Source organism: Neolamprologus brichardi, chromosome 7, assembly GCF_056152115.1.
Source record: "Neolamprologus brichardi isolate AB-2024 chromosome 7, ASM5615211v1, whole genome shotgun sequence".
NCBI classification, from domain to species: Eukaryota; Metazoa; Chordata; class Actinopteri; order Cichliformes; family Cichlidae; genus Neolamprologus; species Neolamprologus brichardi.
This window is the reverse complement of record NC_142110.1, coordinates 31,793,212-31,812,912: the sequence shown is the minus strand read 5'-3', so window position 1 is coordinate 31,812,912 and position 19,701 is coordinate 31,793,212. Positions and strand designations below refer to the sequence as shown.

The 19,701-nt window shown below is 38.8% G+C and overlaps 1 protein-coding gene across 6 annotated transcripts in view; it reads right to left on the bottom strand.

Annotated features, from left to right (window-relative positions):
- tcf4 (transcription factor 4) overlaps nt 1-19,701 on the bottom strand; it is a 241,975-nt gene that overhangs the window by 94,267 nt on the left and 128,007 nt on the right. For 5 of the 6 annotated variants that reach the window (XM_035915060.2, XM_035915066.2, XM_006782080.3 and 2 more), the window contains 2 exons: nt 15,292-15,421; nt 13,510-13,559 (listed from right to left, as the gene is read on the bottom strand). In XM_035915060.2, coding sequence (XP_035770953.1) covers nt 13,510-13,559; nt 15,292-15,421 — 180 coding nt within the window. Of the gene's footprint in view, nt 1-13,509; nt 13,560-15,291; nt 15,422-17,221; nt 17,479-19,701 lie in introns of those variants that run through there. The other variant, XM_006782082.3, reaches the window with a different exon arrangement.

Sequence of the window (19,701 nt, the reverse complement as noted above, 5' to 3'; positions counted from 1 at the left end):
AGACCTGCTAAGGATCAGATTATTATTTTTTACCTTAAAGAACAGTGGAACTTCAAGAGCATGTGCTTTCTTTTTGCTAAGACTGTAACTATGGAAATGACAAAATGACATGACATTAGCATAAGATGTAAACCAACCATTATAAGCTAAGACAACACAGACTTATCATTAGATTGAAAGATTTGTAATTGAACATCTGAGACAGAGTAGTATAATTTAAGGGGCTATACAGTAGTAGCTGTTAAGTAGACTATGGGAAATGGGACAAAAGCCAGGGTAACATTAGCAAAACATGTTAAAAAACATAGTTATAGCAAGACTATGCTAGCAATTACACTGCTGTTACCACCCTGTGCTCTAAGTCAAAAACAAGCCCCACCCCCAGCCTTTTAGCAGCTGAGTAACCAAATTGGTCAAAAACTCAATTGAAGCTGTTAGAGTGTTACGTTTCCTTTAAATATTTAGCATTTAAGTGAGTTTAAATGTGGACTTTTAAACAGAACTGAGCGGTATAAGCTACATTTATGTAAGCTATGTATATACTAGGGGTGCAACGATACACAAAATTCACGGTTCGGTTCGGTTCGATACTTTGGTGTCACGGTTCGATATTTTTTCGATACAAAAAAAATGTTCATGCCTTTTTATTAATTTGTCATTTATTAAATTTTCACGGCACATTCTGCACCACATCTCTGTGCGTTCATCATTTGTTTGAAGCCAGCTCACCTCCTGCAACCACTTGTCCGAGAATACGCGCTTTTTTTGTGGTTCGGACTCCTTCTGACATTTCTTTGGAGGTGGAGGAACATCACAGTAATTGCTTAAAGGAGCTTCTTTGACATCTTTAAGAGTTCTAAACAAATGTCTGTCCTCCTCCAGAAAATCTTATGTATGCAAACACGCGTTGCAACTTCTTATCTTGTGCGCATTTTTTATTTTGACAGCGAATGCGCACCTGCGGACCACTTATGTGCAGCCCTGGTTATTTAGCTCGTCATATTGCAGCCACAGAAATTCTTTTGTCCATGAAACCATAAAGCTGCACTTTCTTTTTGCCTTATAGTCTGATTTGTCATAACTTTTCCGTTTTGTGGTAAGCTTTTCTTTGGCTGTCACTTCTTCACCCTGACCTGTCTTATTTGGCTCAGCAGAACTAAAATATATATCCTGCTGCTTTTACACACGCACTCACATAACGCTCAGCGATTCTCTGCGCGATCAACCTCTCACATGTTTAAGCTGCGGGAGATTTCACTTGTCATGTTTGCATAGTAAGCTAACGATTGATAAGATGATGTCAGTGGAATTGGTGCGCAAATTATCATCACTCACCAATCAGTACTGTCGCTCTCTATACACAGTTCGCGCGATTGCAAAGTGAAAGCAAAAAACAAGCGCAAATTCAAACGCGATTTCAATATGTCACATATTGACAGTGGCTCACCGATGCCAATGACATAATTACCCAGCTACATTTCTGAAAGAATGCAAAAACATTGACATATATTTTTCCTTCCTACGATAGGCCGACGGGCAGGGCAGAGATAGATTTTGGCAGCCCGACTGGAAAAATTGCTAGCCCCGGGAAGTCGGGCTAGCGATTTAGCGAGCCCTGTATCTGATTGAGGAATCACTCATCTTTGGAAAAGAGAGTTTATTACAGAGAAATGGCTCTTTCCAAAATAAAAGCTATACTATACGCTTCTTCTGGGCTATATTCTCAGCAGCATATTAAACATATCAGGTCCCCATAAGGAGAATCATGTGCTAACGGCTGTCTAAATGACTCGGCTAAAGTTTGTAGCATGCGTGCTTGTTGTTTTTGTCTGCTTCCACTTGTCTTTGCGCTAGGATGATGTCAGCGTAAATGTGCAGTCATGTTCGTTGTGTTCCCACTAGTGCTGTCAGCGTTAATCTGAAATGAGGTTAATGCCACAACACGGCAAATCTCCGTTAACGAGCTACCGCGGATTGCCCCATGCGTGGGGCTAGACGGCCAACACGTTAACACGTTAACACACTGTCGAGCGCAGATCCACTGAGCGCTCAACACAGACAGCACCGTCAGAAGGAAAGTTGATAAAATAAATTAAAAATGTTGTATTGTTCGATACATATGCGTACCGAACCGAAAGCACTGTATCGAACGGTTCAATATCCATACGAGTATCGTTGCACCCCTAATATATACTGTGCATGTTATTTGTGTGGAAGGTTTAGTTTTATGTCAAACAAAGTCCCTTTTTGGACAAGAGGATCTGCACAAACAACACATGCATCCATGTACACAGACACTCATACACAGCAATACACACACACACACACACACACACACACACACACACACACACACACACACACAAATGGATGCTTTGTAATTCAATTAGTCAGCTTCCCATCTGACACAAAATGGCGGTCGGGGTGCAGCAGTGTGGGACATTTTGGGGCTGAGAGCCAAGCAAATAGCTTATAGACACACACGCACAAAGAACGCACATACACGTGGACTCTCTTTCTCAACAATTCTTTTTAACTATGCCATTTGATTAATGTATAAGTTGTGCTAAAGCAGTTGTAAAAAGGCAGGAGGCGGACAGACTCGTATTTTAAAGGCATTTCTGCAGCTTTTTCAAGTGGAATGAGTCACTGAAGCATCCGCAAAACATAACTGCACACACAGCTGTCTGTCAGTGTGTGTGCGTAAGTGTGTATGTGTGTGTGTTTAGCAGTTAAACCATGAGGTCATCTCTGGCTGAAGCTGCTCTCTGGATTTCTTCAGAATAAACACTGAAGCTGTGGCTGCAGGACAACGGCAGCATTCACACCTAAACTTGAGTTCCTGCGTTATGTCCAGCAAGTCCATTACTGTTTTAAATCAGAGCTCACCTTAAATCCCCCCCCACAATATACCCATGAGTCTGAAGCCACTTTCACTCATGGGTTTTAATGGTTACCTGCAAGCACGAATGAAACTGAGAGGCAGCGATTTTTACCAATGATGCAAATACAGCAATTTGTAACAATGTTATAAAAAAAGACTGGACATTTTATGTTATTTTTATAACATGTCAAAGCTGCATGCGAGTGCTCTCTCTGTCACCCCTCCTTCTCTGCAGCCTCCTTCTCGTTTCATCTTCTGCCAAGGCCGGGTACAACGCCGCTAATTTGAGCAGCATGCTAACACAGAAACGCGCACACGCAGACACTTCATTTTCAGCACCACTTCACACACGAGGAGGTGAGGTCACTGTGTGCTTTTCAATTTTTTTTATTTTTGTAACAAAGTGGATTCACAGAAACAAGTGCAACCAGTTTGACCAAAAGACAAGAGAGTAAACACAACTTAATACTTTCTGCAGGCTCGCAAATATATCTCATAAATCTGCCTTTAATTTTTTAAATAAGAAAAACATTTATTCTTTCATACTATTAATGTTTCTGTTCTGCTGTTCCAAATTACAGAACAAATTGGGCTTTCTAATTATTACTCTCTCTCTCTCTATGTATGTGTGTGTATATATATATAATTACTTGTGTTAATTTGGTGCAGCTTCATCCAAAACCAAAATTAGTTGGAACCACGAGTGTGAGCCAGGATTTATCTCTCAGCATCACTGCTGCACCTCAGTAATGCTTCTGAGCCTGAATGGGAGGAAGACCCTACAAATGAAATCTGACCTGAAATGCAGATCACTACAGCAGCACAAGGTAAGTCTGTCCGCATACTTTTGGAAATTGAACTGTCGCCCTTTTAAAATAACTTTTTCCTTATTACAAAAAACAAAAATACAATTTTTGATCACACTTTTCAAACCCTGCGTATCTAAAAACCACACAGCTGCCTTCACACGATGCAGGAAACAGACAACACAGCAGTTCACTGGTAGGCAGCCTCTCTGTAGCATCTGGGGTTGTCTGAAGGGGGCAGTATGGCTCACTAAAAAGTTTCCCTGTACCCCCCTCCAACCACCCTCCAACCACCACCACCACCACTATTGCTCTCCACTCCCCCCACTCTTCATCCCTCCTCCACCCGCGGCCCACCGGGGACCGCCGGCTCTCCTACTGTGCCTTCTGCAAGACCTGGCTTAATTTAATTAACGCTGTCGACTTTAAACAAAACCACATCTGAGCCGAGGAGAGAGAGTGAGTGAGAGAGAGAGAGAAGAAATAGCCAGAGATGGGAGCAGATCGCCCTGGTCAGATCACCGAAGAGGATTTAATCTCAGGGTTTGAAAATATTTACCCTACAAGGAGTTGTGTTTTTGTTTTTTTTAAATAAGCCACATAAAATGTTGACACCCCAGGAGTCCTTCTTTAAAAGCCTAAAATCAAAGGAAGTGAAGGTCTGTCTTTAAAGGCTTCTGCTGGTAGGGAGCTGAAGATGAGACTCTTCACACTCTGGATCCTTAAAATTAGAAATTAAAATACTGAATGATGAGCTTCAGGTAAAAATGCAATTTTATGGCTATTTGGTATTCTTAAAAGTAAAATCTGTTGCCTTGTTGTTGTTTTTTTGTACAAATACACTTTAAGTGCTTTAAGTGTCATTTAGATTTGGTGACAAATGAGTTACAGATGAAAAATAATCACATATTAACTTTTGCTTAAAGAAGTAAAACCTGTTGTTAAGATATTTTACTGTAAAGTAGGAAACCTCCAAGATAATATAATAATAACATACTCTGAGGAATAAATGATTTTTACTACATCATGATGGATAAAATGTAACAATTTCAACATTACTGAATTATTAAAAAGCTTTTCTGACTACAAATGCTTTTTTACTTTTGAGAAACCATCATTTATAGTATTGAAAATTAAATAATGTATTGTGCTTTGATTTAAGATTTGCTATATTTATTGTCTCAATTTTAAAGAAAAAAATCCACAATCCAAAGCTATAAATAAACAGATGCCTTTTTTCCAGAATGTGAAAATGTAAAATAATATTCACATTTAAACCCTGAAAACAAGAAGTCACACAGGATGAATCTGTAAAACATGGCTGCTCCTACAGTGGTGAGGTAACTGTGTGTGAGAGAGTGGATGTTTGTGTGTTTGTGTGTGTGTGTTATTATTCCGCCTTCAAAAAAAAAAAAGAAGGAAAAAAGCTACAAATGGACTAAATAATGAAGATTCAACAAGCACATACAATTTATTTCCACTCCCTTTAACAGCTTCATCTTCACGGCTTCATTGGAGTCGATTTTGGGGATAATCTTTATAACTATGACTGTGTTTTATTATTAATTCAGTCAACATTAGCAAAGCTCCGAGGACGAGCTGGAGACTTTATCAGCTTGAACGACAAATTAACAAAAACAATGATATCTAAAGCAGGAAAAAAAAAAAGCAGAGAGAGCCGATATACTCCTAACACCAAACAAAGAAAAACAACAGCGAGACGGCACTCTGCAACCTGCTAATGTTAGCAACTGATGCCTAATTTCCTTTTGATTACAAAGACGTCCCACGCTCTCCTCTCAAGTGACGTTTAATTGTTTCTCAAAGTAAATCATCAACTCAGCAAACAAAATTTGACAAACAACAATAACAAACTTGTGGCGCAGGGAGACAAAAAAAAGAAAAAAGAATTCATTATAAGAAAGAGGCCCATCGCCCGCAGTGGAGAGATGAGAGAAAACAGTCAAGACTTTTTGCTTAAATGAAGTGCACTCACACGCTGGAGCACATGGGAGGGCAGCAACACGACAACAGGGAAAAACAAGTCAAATTAAACAATGTACAGATACAGAGAGTATCGACGTTCCTTAAACATAGAGAAAATGTCACCGTAACAGCCAATGAATTAAGGAAAAATGGCAAAAAAGGCAAAAAAGCATCTTGATCTAATAGAAGTTGTCAAATATCACTGAAACCAAGCTGAAAGATGCTAAACTTACACAAAATATTCCAGAAAGCATTAGTCCATTTACATAAATACATTGTGTCTCAAAACATCAAAAAAGTTTAATTTGAGACTAAAACACTGTTATTGCTTCTAAAGTCATCAAATTAAGTGTACAAGGCATCAAATACGGAAGTGTTTTAAATGCAAAAAAGAAATAATCACTGTATGGTCTAGAAATCTGCTGCTACTGCCCCTAGTGGCCACTTATCAATTTATGTCGCTTTAAAACAACTAAACTGCACAAAGACAGTAAGGCCAGAGAAAACACTGAACAATATGACTCAATATTAAAACTCAAGTATCCTCCCAAATATATTTCTGATTCTGTCATCTTGTCACTTCATATAAACTTGTTTTTCCCCCCAAAATGGCCCATAAAACAATTAAAAATCATACAGAAATGATCTAAGTTAATTAAAGTCAGCTGTTGAGCGTTCATCTACTTCTAACAGTAGAGCAGAAAATGAGAATAAAACACATCTCCTTGGCTCAAACACTGTCTGGACCACCATCCACTATAGAGAGTACAGTCTAGGTGTTGCTAATTAATAATTATGTATCAGTTATTAATACCCAGCACAAATAACCTTCAAATAATATACACAGTTTGCAAACGTCCCTCAGCTTAGTTGTTTCTTTTTGCCTGATTCTTGATTAAAGTGATGAAGACCTTGATAGGTAAGGACATTTTGTGGGGTCTTCACTTTTTCCAAGAAGGTCACTATTAAGGTTACTATTGACCACTATCTAGGGTCAACTGTGTGTACATAGTATTATTATTATTTATGTAATCATCCTGTAATCTCATTTCTACAGCTAAGCGATTCCTTGGTAGTGAGTCCATATTTGGCCCAAAAATGTGAACTACTGACTATGTTTGTTCCCAGCAGTGCAACTTGGTTGCTCAGTAAAGAAACACAAATATGGAATTTATTATCATAAAGCCTTTAACTTTGCAAGATAGACACTTCTTTCCCGCACTGAAGTCAGAGCACCGGGGCAACTCTTCATTGCCAACAAGGACCGGGGGAAACATTAAAACCTCCAACAGCTCTCTCAATGTACATATATTATCCCATTTTATTTTAAGACAAATATGAAAAACAAACAAACAAAACAATCAAACAAACAAAGAAAAATGGCCTTTTCTTTTAGGGAACTATAGGGAGCGAATCTGTCAACACGAGACTCGGGATGTTTGGATGGAGAAATGTTTCCACGCTGTTTACTCAAAGCCATTTTGCTCACAAAGAGAACTTTTGTTTTTGGCCTTTCTGTGTCTCCATAGAATTAGACACACACACACACACACCCTGTGTTTCTCCCTCTCACACACACATGCACACACACTAACATTACAGGCATTCCTCTGTGAAGTCGTGTTTGTAGTCAGAGCAGGTGCAGGCTGGGCAAAAAGCGTGTGCGTGCGTGTGTGTTTGTGTGCGCATGTGTTTGTTATTTCATGTCTACGGTTTCTGACACAGGGCGTCATCATTTAGACAACCAGAACATTGTATGTATGTATATTCATTCTTCTCCTTTATAAAAATATTTCTATAAAATCCACAAGCTATTGTTTTTTCTGTCAGACGCTGGTGCAGCTCCACGGAGAGTCCTTGTGATGTTTGTTCACTGTGGTTGTTCAGTACACATGTATAAATATAATATATAATAACAATAACAATTGTATAAAAAAAATCACCAATCACACTCCCACAGTATTTATTAAAGGAAGATGCATTTTACATTGATAATAATAAGCTGACCTTTGACCTTACAATTTTTTTTAAATGTTGTGTTAAAAACATACATACTAACTACAAGAAATAAATTTAAAAAAAGAATTAAAACATAAAAATTTTAGTATATGTTAAAACATTTATGTGATACATACACCTTTTATATTTTAACTAGTAACATTTAGTCAGTCATATTGTGTAATCTACACTAATTGTACACAAAAATATTCACCAGCATCAGTAATGTTTGTTAAATTATACAATTATGTTTGGCTCAGTGTCTCTGCTGTCAAAAATGCTTTTACGTCTACCCTACAGTAAATATTTTAAGGCTTCTGGTGAAGACACAGATCAGAAAGTAAAGGGTTTTAACCCCTAAATATGACAGCCAACCACTAAACAAACAACAATTTCACACCTTACATTAAGTCGTAAATATAGAATCATTTGTAGTGATTAATTTATGGACATAATCAATGATTTAGAAGAAAGAAATTCAAATTCAGGATTTTATCCTTTAACATTTAAGCGTTTGCTCCTTTAAACTGAAGGATTTCAATAAGTTTAACTGATGTTTAACTTACACAAGAGCATCCTGCAGAATCAACACATACAGTTGCTGTAGATGACTGAAAAGTGACCCAAATTATTTGAAAAGGAAAAACAAAAAGCAAGAACTCGATTGACAAAAAAGAAATCCTTATCAAATCATTTCAGAGTTCAATTTACTGCATTAAAAAGAAGGCGGCAGGCAGCTCGCTTGGCTGCTGGAGGCAGGAATGAAAAGACGCCTCAGCCTCCTTGCCGTTGCTGTTGGCAGCAGTGTTGGAGGCCGGACCATTCGGAAAAAAAAAAGACAGGGAAAAAAAAAGAGGAGCAGGAAGGATTTCTGAACAGACACCCAAATGCTCAGCTCTAAAAATCAAATGGGAAAACTTGCAGGAAAATTCTTTGTAGGGCTGATCCGAGGTTAAAAATAAGCAGCTGACAGGCTTTATAGGTTCAATCCCTACAGCAAGGCACCAACTATCAATTTCATATGGAATGTTTTGTAAGAAACAAGAAACAGTCTGGTAAGAAAAAACAGATCTGCATCCCCTCCTGGATTCATGCAAAAAAGAAAAGAAAAAAAGGGGGCTCAACACATATTGCTTTATTTACTTAAGAAAAATCACAACTGCATGCAAGCCAGCTGTTTATTCTGGCAGTACGGGGTATTACCGTGTTATGGTAATTCAGGGATGCCGTCATTGCTCATATGAGTGACACTACACACGTGGACAGCGTTTATCTTTTTAAAAAAAGGTCCGAAGTGTTTTGGTATATACTCAGTCTCAACATGAACATAGATACATAGACTAGCGAAGAGCATCTATATTGCAGGGTATAATGAAATACCCGTATATAACAGTTAGCTGTTATCTGCAGCTGAGACCTGTTTTTATTTTATTTTTTATCTCATACTTATTAACATTTTGATGAATGCGCTCAATAAAAAGTCACGCGGTATTAGCCACTAGCTGTTCCTCTTTGTTCGCACTCTAATTCTGTTTAGGCCACGATATCTGGGTACACAACACAAAGATCAGACAATGTCGATGTTTTCAGTGTCTGTTCTGGAACATTGTGTTAAAGTGTGTGTTTTAGTGTTTTTCTCAGAAATACAAAGTTTCAATCTCTTCCCCCCTCTCTAAAATGTCTAAAGTACATCTCAAACCCAAACAGAAGCGATTATGAAAATGAACACCTGTCAGCAATGCTTTTTCAGAATAAAAGCCAGAGCTTCAGACGAGGCCGGGTGCTGAAGCTGACTCATGGCACGACAGAACCTGGGCCTTGTGCAATTCAAAGACACCTAAAATACAAACCGAATGCATTTAAGCCCTACAAAGCTCTCGATTCACTTTCTGCTCATAGCCAATGCTCGTGCCAAAAAGCTGGTGGAAAGTGCCTTGGAATTTATTTTCCAGCAGGGGAACCAACCTCTCCATTTCACAGGCACTAGGTCCTCTCCTTGTTCATTTTCTCTACATGTGAACGGGAGGAGAAGGCAGGATTAGTTACATCACAGAGGTGGCAACAGAGACACAACGGAGAGAGGCGACAGCTCAGACATGAAGGCGAAGTAAGTGCAGAGAGATCCAAAACCTGGATCACCTGGCTGTTGACACTAGACTTTTACAGCTGAACAACTCAGTCAGACATGAGTGTGAGGTTTTTATCCAGCGCACAAGTCATAGGAAGGTTAGAGACCAAAACTCCTGAGCAAGCTGGCCAATAGACAATCCGCTACAAGTACAAAACAGAAAACTCAAGATGCTGTGTGGTACAAATGAAGCTGAGCTGAGACTGAAAGGTTTACATGACATGAAATTGTGGAAAAAGTGGCAAAAATGATCCCAACAAGCCAACCCTGTCCTGTTTACATTTAAGCTACTGATCTGCACCAGCAAACATGCCTTGAGAGGAACACAGTGTCACAAATGCTAAGGTAAACACATGAACTACGGCTAAGTCAATTACGAGTTAGGAGTCAATTATTTCTGATTCAGTTGTGATGACTGAACGTGCAAACCCGTTCCATCACGACATTAAAGATGAACATAGCATCAAAGTGAAATCAATACCAACCTGCTGGCTAAAACCTGCCTACAGTCTGTGTGTATGTAGAAAAACACTTTCCTGACAACTTTATAGGCCGAATTTGTCACTTAAAGGGATGCTAAATACAACATGAAGCCTATTTTGGAAACTATTTTGGAAAATGATGATATATCAAGGTGGTGTCTCTTGGATTCACAGTGAGATGTGCCCCATTTTCATGGCATCTGATTTTAAAAAGGTAACATGGCAACAGCAAAAGTCCCTCAGTCTGAGGTTTCATGGTGGGACTTCACCAACAATCGGGTGACATCTTGATGGCTACGCCGATCTTTCAGGTACAGCCAACAGTAAAGTTGGTATGGGTAGAAATTTTAATCTTTAGTTTTTAGATCTAGTTGCCTGTGTGACTGACACCACTGATCAACAGCATTAAGTTTTACTACCAAAGTAATATTTGGTAAATAAACAGGAAGTTTAAATGAGCTTAATTAAAGTGCTCCATGATTAATCAAGATTTTGCTGTCCCATAGTTTGACCATTTCAGGGAAAATCTCACTGCGTATAAACAGCACAAGCTGCACTCCATGTTTTGGTGCAGGACTGTGGTGTGGCGAGAATTTTCCAGATCATTTAAAACCAGAAACTCCAGTTTTAACTCGTCAGACTTTTTGTTTTTGCATTTTCAGATTTATTTCTACAGGGTACATATTCACACTGTGCTTTTATTTTGAAAATATTTTATAAATGAAAGCTGCCTGTCAATACCAGAATTTCAAATAGTGCACCAGCAGAATTCAGAGAAGTGTGTCAGAGATTGTGCAACTGGTGCAAACAATCACATTTACAGGGATTTGCAGGGATGTGTCATAAGTCAGACGATGTATACTCAAAATCTGTCGGTCTTGATGTGAGGTTTGTCCAATCCTTGTTTTGTCTAGTCTTGTGGTAAAGCTCTATCAAGATATGAAAGGAGACAATGGCTGCTGCCAATGTTCTTCATTGTCTTTACCGCAATATCTATAGCACTTGTTTAAGATTAGGAAGACACAGTGAGCATTCACTTCAAATCAACATCTTTCACTCAAGAGTGGCATGCAGGACTCAGTCCCCAATCTGTGTACGCAAACTATACACATAAACGCTTTCCAACAAACCCTCCAGGCAACCTTTTTAGAAGAAGAAGAAGAAGAAGAAAGAAGAAGAAGGAGAAAAAGAAGAAGAAGAAGCACTGAACAAACAAGGTCTAAGTTGAAACAGATGGAGTGGTTTAAAGTTTTCACTGTTGCAGGGTTTACTGTCTTTAGTTCTGGTATAGAAGAACAATGGCTCCCACTGTAACAATGTTTTACACCATAAATGTTACAGTGATATCAAGATGAAAAAGAAAAAAATCCTGTTGTGGAGTTGAAGAAATGTAAAAGTAACTGAATATTACAAAATAAGTTTTTTGTAATATTTTGGGATGTAACTGGATGGTAAATTCCTGCTCGGCAGTGGCAACTGTTTGCCGTCACGTTTTTATTCACATGCACCCAAGATGATCAGGGTTAACCTGTTAAACAGACTGCACACTTCTTCCTCCCCGCTTTTCCTTTTTTCCCCTCCTTTTTCCCTTCCTCTTCCTCCCTCCCTCTCCTCGCTGGTGCAAGCTGATGTAGACACAGAAAGGCGGAGGAAAGAGGCAGGAAGCGGGGACAAAGCAGGCCAAGGCCACAGAAAGGCGGACTCCCGCCGAGCCAAAGAAGCGTCTGACATGCCGTACATTCAGCCGTCGTTAACTGGCCATTAATGAGGTCACCGTCGAGGAAAAAAAACCTCTCGACATGTATAACACCTCATAGTAAGAGATAGAAATAAATCTAATGAGCGCCAGATCCGTGAAAGAGCTATAACATGTCAGTTTGAAATGCTGAATTTATAAGACAAAGAAAAAGAAAATTACTGAAGTAAGACTGAAGACAAAAATACACAAGAGTGCAAAAAAGGTGAACAAAGAAAACACAAACTAAATAATAGAAGCTCTTATTCTTAAGTTGAGGAAGACTCTAGGAACACAAAGGGAAACAGCTGCTTTGTTCCTGAGTCAAACAGCGTCCGTGCGTCAGGCCTCAGAACAGCAGCCGGGGTTGATTCAGCTTTGGAGGAACCAATAATCACCAAAAACGGATCTTTTTTCTCTGTAAGTTTGATCATATTTACTGTTGGAGTTTTCCCAGTGTGCATTTAGTCTGCTTTAGCCAAAGAACAATAACTATTCACAGGCTCTCAGATATCTCTGGCAGTGCAAACAGCTCAAATATTCAAAAAACAGCAAATCCTTGAAACTTTGGTGCACTAAACTCATCATCCACCATCAAACTGATTGAAGGTTGATTTTTTTTCTCAGCTGATGGACGAGTGTTCCTGCTCGTTCTTCCTCTAACTAACTAATGAATATTTTGGGGAAACCAGTACAAAGTTAAGTCTACAAATACAGCTCGTTTGTTTGCTAAAATCTGCGTTCAGCTTCCATTTCCTAATGCAGGAGAACAGAGTCTTTGCTTTCTTTATAGGATTATTTGTCTGAATTGAAACTCTTCTTCTTTTGATTTGTAAAAAGACAAAAACAAAACAAAAAACACCACATGTACGACAAAAAGCCGACAGCTGTTTGTGTCCAGCTCGGCTCTGACAGCATCTTCCTTTCCACAGATTTCCAAAGCCAGCTGATGTGCTAGTTTTTATTTTCAACAAGTTTTGAGTTTCTTTTAGGTTTTCTGTCCTTTTATACCTGCTGAAAACCTTCATCCATTTAAACCAACTGCTGAGTTTCAGTCCAAAATGTCACGAATACAACTGAGCAAATCAATTCAAATTAAAAAATAAAACAGATTCCTTACATATACAGTTTTTATGTGTTCAGAGTCATGAAAAAAAACACCATCTCGTGTTTTTTATCCTGTGAGTTTTCTAAAAAACAGACATTAAATTGCTAAAAATAACTATTTATGAATAGAAACAAAAAAACAACAATGTGACAACAAAAAAGCCAACAGCTGTTTGTGTCCAGCTCAGCTCCAAACAGCATCATAATCATCCACATGTACACAGATTCACAAAGCCACGCAACGCTTGCTTTACTCTTTACTGACACAAAACCAGCTCGTGGATTACAACAGAATGAGCAGCCTCTTCATGGCACTCGAGCAGAGACAACAGATGAGAAATAATATCTGAAATATCACAAAAAAAGAGCATGTTATCACTTACCGAGGACGGCAAGCCAGGAGGGACCTTCCGCACTTTTTTTGTGTGAATGTCTAAAAGAGGGGGAAAAAACAATAAAACAATAGATGAGGGTTTACCAGGCAAAGTGGCTTTTATTGGTCTTTTAAAAGACGCTTTTTCTTTTTCCTGGGTCGTTTGAATTTAATCGATGAGCTGTAGAGGAACGAGCGAGGCCGATATATTTACAAAGGAGGCTTTCACTGCAAACAAGTACGACACAATAAGATGTACGAAACACAAAGACTGGATACGAAAAGAGACAGGGTCAATTATTTCCCCTTTGGTTTTATAAAAACAGGGCGTACGGCTTTTGACATGTTTATATTATTTTTCAGGGTTTCTCTCAAGGGGAGCGACGAAGCAGTCTATTAACTTGGAAGGTGAGACTTTGATGGAAAAATGAAAGAGCGTCATCCTTAGAAATTGGCCTCGAGACTCGTGTGCATGTGCGTGTGTTTGTGTCTTCTCAAGGCTAACGCTACCAAGGCTACCTCCACAGCCGCTATTGTCCTGCTTTTCAAAAGGCTTACCAGAATTTTCCTCTCCTAAACACCTCTTTGAAAATGCACACACACACAGAAAAGACAGGACAGTCACATATTTGTCAGTCTTCTAGAGTGTCCAGGTTAAAATAGTTCACTAGTGTCAACGCAAATGAAGGCAGGCGATTATTGACATCCTGCTTTCTTGTTGCTGTTTTAGTCTAAGCTTTAGTTCAAAGCCTGTAGGAGAAAATCTCAAAATTAATAGTCACGGTTGATTTTATTGTTACATTTCAGAAGGTTGTATGTTTATGGTTTTAAGAGAATTTCAGAGCAAGGTAAAATGATTCAAAACAATTAACAAATGACTAAAAAGTAACATCAATAGCATCCAGTGTTTCAGGAACACATTGAAGTTGCGCATCAGGTTTTTGCTACCAGGAAAATGCAAGCTGATGATAAAAGTTTTTTAAAAAGGCGTTTTATTTCTTGTGGGAGCCACAAATTGCCACAAGTTGTTTAGTTGTTTATAGCACAAAAAAAACTTAGTCATACTTATTTTTAGCCTCTTTGGACAGATGGCTATCCCAACACAATGTAACACAACCTCAACCTAACAACACACCTAAATGATGACTCATTAAATCAATGCAAAAAATTTCCAGCTACCCAGCTGACTTTTGTAGGACACAGTAAAACCAAAAAGAAAGAAACGTTTCTGTTTGTAAATTTGGAAACCTAAATTTCTTTTTAATCTCATATATGAAATATTGATTGGTCATCAATAAAACCATCAAAAGTTCTGTTTTCTAATTGGCTGACAGGTGGCCGCTGAAATCAAATAAGAACAAACGCCAAATAAAGCTCTTCTCTGCCACTTATGGTGACTTTTAAACTGCTTCAGCTTCTACAAGCAGGTAACTGAGCAGTAACACTACCTGCACACTGCGGGACCCACGTGGAGCCACTTTATGTACCGACAGGGCGGATGGAGATTTCCAATGAGTGTGTACTTGTCATTTGCTCGTTTATTAGATCGACCTAATCTACAATCTATGTAATAATAAAGACATATTTGTGTGGCTATAAAAATAACTACAGGATTAGATGTATTATCTTCATTTATTCATTTATTATTTATTTGTAAGTTAACATGTCTAGTAGTTTCCTTGTTCGTGCTCTTTAGCTCCTCTTTTAATTGTCGCGATGGAGAAAGGAGCTACTGGGACAATGTGAGTGTCTATAGCAAATATATTGTGTGTCTTTGTGTGCGGCTTCTCACCCATGGTGTCCATGTGCAGCGTTCTCCTCCGCGGGTTGGAGCTGTAGTGCTGGTAGTACTGACCGGCCGGCTTAGTGGGTGACGCCGCACCGGGACTCCCCAAGCCCAACTCACCACCACCCAGTATGGACTGGTCGAGAGACATCAAGACACAGAGAAAGAGAGAGAGAGTTAATCAAACTCATCATCGAGTGGAATCATGTGATCATGTGGACCCGTGAATAGAGACGAAAACGATGGTTATCAAGGCTCCAATGGCGAGAAACAGCTAGTCACAAATTCAAATACTGGCTGACAAAAAATATGTAGATACACATCTTCACAAACAGATTTATTTGATGTATCTTGGTGTTAATTTTTAGATCCAAATAATACAAAACCAGAGGGATTTAAGGGAAGTTCAGGCTGTTTGAACTGTTCTTAACATCTCAACTTCATTGTCTTGACAAAAATATTAGAAAAAAATGAAAAAAATTCAAAGTAAGTTTGTAACAACTGAATGTTTTTATTTTTTTGTAGTGTAGAGGAACAAGAAAACAGAACCTGGAAGGTATCAGAAGTGTCAGCGGATCAAAGAGTTAAGTATCACTTGCAGAACTGACCACTGAAATATGAACACTGCTTGAAACAAAAGGTTTTGATCACTGTACACCAGACAGTGAAGTTCATGTTAGACTGTTGAGAATTTATGGTAGTATCGTTATTCTCTGTAATATTGGAATCGTTTGAAAAGTAATTAGGCGGAAAGGGGAAAGACGTATTAATTAAGGTATTAATATAGACAAATCAGTGCATTTTTTGAATTATTTATTTTTTAAAAAAGTATTTTGAAAATAATGGAAATGCTAAAAGAACAGAACTGAAATGTTGTCTGGAGTCCTGAAGAACATAACAATGGATGTTAGATGTCTGTAAATGTAATGGATCAAATCATCAAAATGTTTAACACACTGTATCTAAAATGTTCAGTGAAGCTAAAACATCACAGAATAAAGTCAGAATACATTGCCCAGTTAAACTCTACCTGAAAACCATGTCAAGCTACTGCAGGATAATTGCAATGTCAAAATTAGCACTCTATAGATAAGACCCACAAATTGCAAAAACACAAGACAGGCCAGAAAACTCCACAAATTTGACAGTAATAACAACCTTCAGTGCACAACTGCAGTGCAGCAATGTTGCATTCACTTAAAATGCAGCAGTCGTGTCATTGTCGCTTAAAACTGAATTGGGTTCCAGTACAGGGAATTCACCTCAAGTATGGAAAAGGCTGAGGATCAAAGCCATGAAGGCTAATATGTTGGAATGCTAGCTCTAATAAATTAAAAACATTTATGGAAATTAAAATTATTCGGTTTTCTGACTTAATTAAATTCTATTTATGGCAAAATCAAATGCAGAAGATGTACATGAAATGCAACTATTGATAGAGATTCCTGACCTCTATATGATCATTACCTTCTATTCCATATCTCCTCTGCAATACAATGATTTTGAATGTGTGTGTCACCACCAAAAAAGGAAATATTATAATATTTAGTAGAAAGCAAGTTAGGAAGTAAGAAAGTAGTAGTATGCATGGTTTACTATAAATATATGGACGTTAATGAATGCCAGTATTATGATACAATAATTTAAAGTGAAAATGAAAAGGAAAAAAGAAAAATAAACTCAAATTTTAAGGTTAACATTTAAAAAATACATAAAATAGCCAAAATTTAAATAATACCTCCACTAACAAGTAAATCTTCAAGCATAGCTTTCTACACAGCACATAACTAACGCTATAAAAGTTCAGCTTCATACAGACACATAAATGACCACCCGGTAGATTTATCAAGACACTTCCTGTAGACACAGCCTACCTGAGACACCTCAAACCGAGCTGATAATGACAAATGAAACCCTGGTTAGTGATGGTATTTACCTCCATGAGAACGACCCCATGCTGCCCAGCGTGGAGATGTTCACCTCACGGCTCAGTCTAACTTCTCCTCGCTCTCTAACTTATCTTCTCCTCTCCTCTCTCTAGAGCTGCGACTCTGTTTACGGCTCAAACTTAGCAAACCGCGCACACATTGTCCCGCTAATTAAGTTCAATGATTTCGGCAGCAACAAGTGGCATCTGGGCTGATTCTGAGAAGAGAGAACTCGAGAATAAAGGACAGAGAGGAGAATGGAAGAGAGGGTCATTTTTCTTTCTTTTTCTTTTTTGAAAGTGGGACAAAAAGTAAGTGAGGAGGAAAGAGGTGAAAAAAGAGCCGGCCTCCCCACCCCCCTCCTCCTTTAAATGGACTCCACCGCCACTCCGTTAAAGTGTAGAAGACCACCCCCCCCTCCCCCCCATCTTTCTCGTTAAGTAATTAGTGTGCAGTGTATTTAAAGCAGAGGGTGGAGGAGTGTGTTCAGGGTTGGGGGGGGGGGGGGTTCGGCCCTATTCTGAATTCTGATCAGCGAGTCGGCTGAAAACAAGAGTTAGCTTGGCACTGCCGGGCCAAGGAAGGCTTTTCTCATGCTAAGCAGGGCCTAAGTAGGCCAATTACAGGGCCAGCCTCGGTCTTGGAGCCATTCTCCGGCTTAAAACAAAAGGGCCCTTGTCTTAAATAAAGTCAGTCACACACAGAGAGAGGCAGAGGGAGTCAGACACAAAGGCACACAGTCACACACCATTTCAGTCATCCTGTGTGTTTCTGTGTGTGTGTGTGTGTGTGTGTGTGTGTGTGTGTGTGTGTGTGTGTGTGTGTGTCATCAGGGGGTAAAAGGAGGTTCCCACTAAAACAAAAAGGGGTCTCATTGATTGTGGTCGCTTTTCTTTCCTTTCTTTTCTTTCTTTTTCTCCCCGTCCTCAAACATCGAGCCAGGCTGGTTGGTCACCCCGGCAACTAGACAAGCTGGAGAAGAGAGCAAATGTGCGTTTGTCTCGCCGTCTGCGACTCTTAAACATTTATCTTACTTGCTATCCGCTCGTATTACTCCAGCAGATACGAAGGTGTAGCGTGTGAAGTGGCTACTGTGGGAGCATGAGAAAAAGAACAGATATTGTGACCTTTGACCTCTCAGTGGGGGTGAAGCATCACAAAAAGAAAAATGAAAACACAACAGAAAACAGAGAGCCTGTCCTCTTCTTTTTACAAACCTAGACCGTCTTGGATTTACTGTAATAGATAATGATCGAACAAGTTTATATTGTGTTTCACGTCGTGTATATTTGCACATATTTTTGATGTTGTCTGTCCTTCATTATGAGCTGCAGCCATTTGGTCAGTGCTGGTTGTCTTAAAATGTGCCACATAAATACACTTTGGATTGTTTAGGTCACGTTTTTAATTCAACCAAGAACTCCTTACAGTGCTAAAACATGTTTTTGAAACTTTTTTTAAACAGGATTCACATAAACAGAATAAAGTAAAAGTTACAAAATTAAGTGGACTACAGCTCGTTGTTATCTATAACTGGTCCTGAAACCTGTGGTAAACCAAACTCAACATACAAGATAATTAGGTCTAATTTCAAATGAATGAACATGACGCATCACTTCTCGAGCCGGGTAGTCGTTGGTCAGAGCCTGTAAACAACTCGCTGTGAGCCGTTTCCTTTTCGGCCTATCTAGAAGACTCAATGTACTCAAACTGAGGCTTTCCAGTTAATACCATATTACAAGTGAAATGTTAGCTATACAATTTTATATGAGATGAACAAAATTCCAACATTAATAGACTTTAATAATCAACTGAATGTTTCATTTCTTCTGAAATTATTTTTTTATTTAAAAAAGCATCTTTTCTTATGAAGTCCAGGTACATTTAGCCTTTCTGACATTTTTGACACCAGTTGAATGCAAAATCACATAAAGCAGCATGATGTGCCAAATTGTAAGGTAGGCAGGTATAATATTTAACATTTTCACATGATTTAGTGCTGCTGGATGCTGACAGTTAGATCCCAGATCTGCAGGTATTTACTGCAGGTATTTACTTCTAAAAGGAAAAGACAAACATTATCAGAACCATAAAGCGCGATCTTCTGGGAAATAATTTAACTTCATATCAATGGTGTTATTTCTCGAGCTAAAAACTGCAACTCTGAATTTTTTTCCTTCTTTGAAACCTGAAGAACACACAAATTTTGCAAAATTACAATCTGCCAATAGACACAGCGGTAAGCGATTTGTTGGGCCAATCAGCTTACTTGACATTTGTGGGGCGCTTGCATCGGCTCCTCTGTGACCTACAGTTACCCACAGCTCCCTTCTCTGAGTAGACCTACAGGGATTTATCTTCATAGTGTTATCATTCCAGCTGTACTCTCCTGATATAATCGTCAGGTTCACTCCTCCTCGCTCATTCTCCTGCTCCTGTTTTACTTTCTACATTATCATGTTTTCGCTCTATCATTATCTTTCTCTAT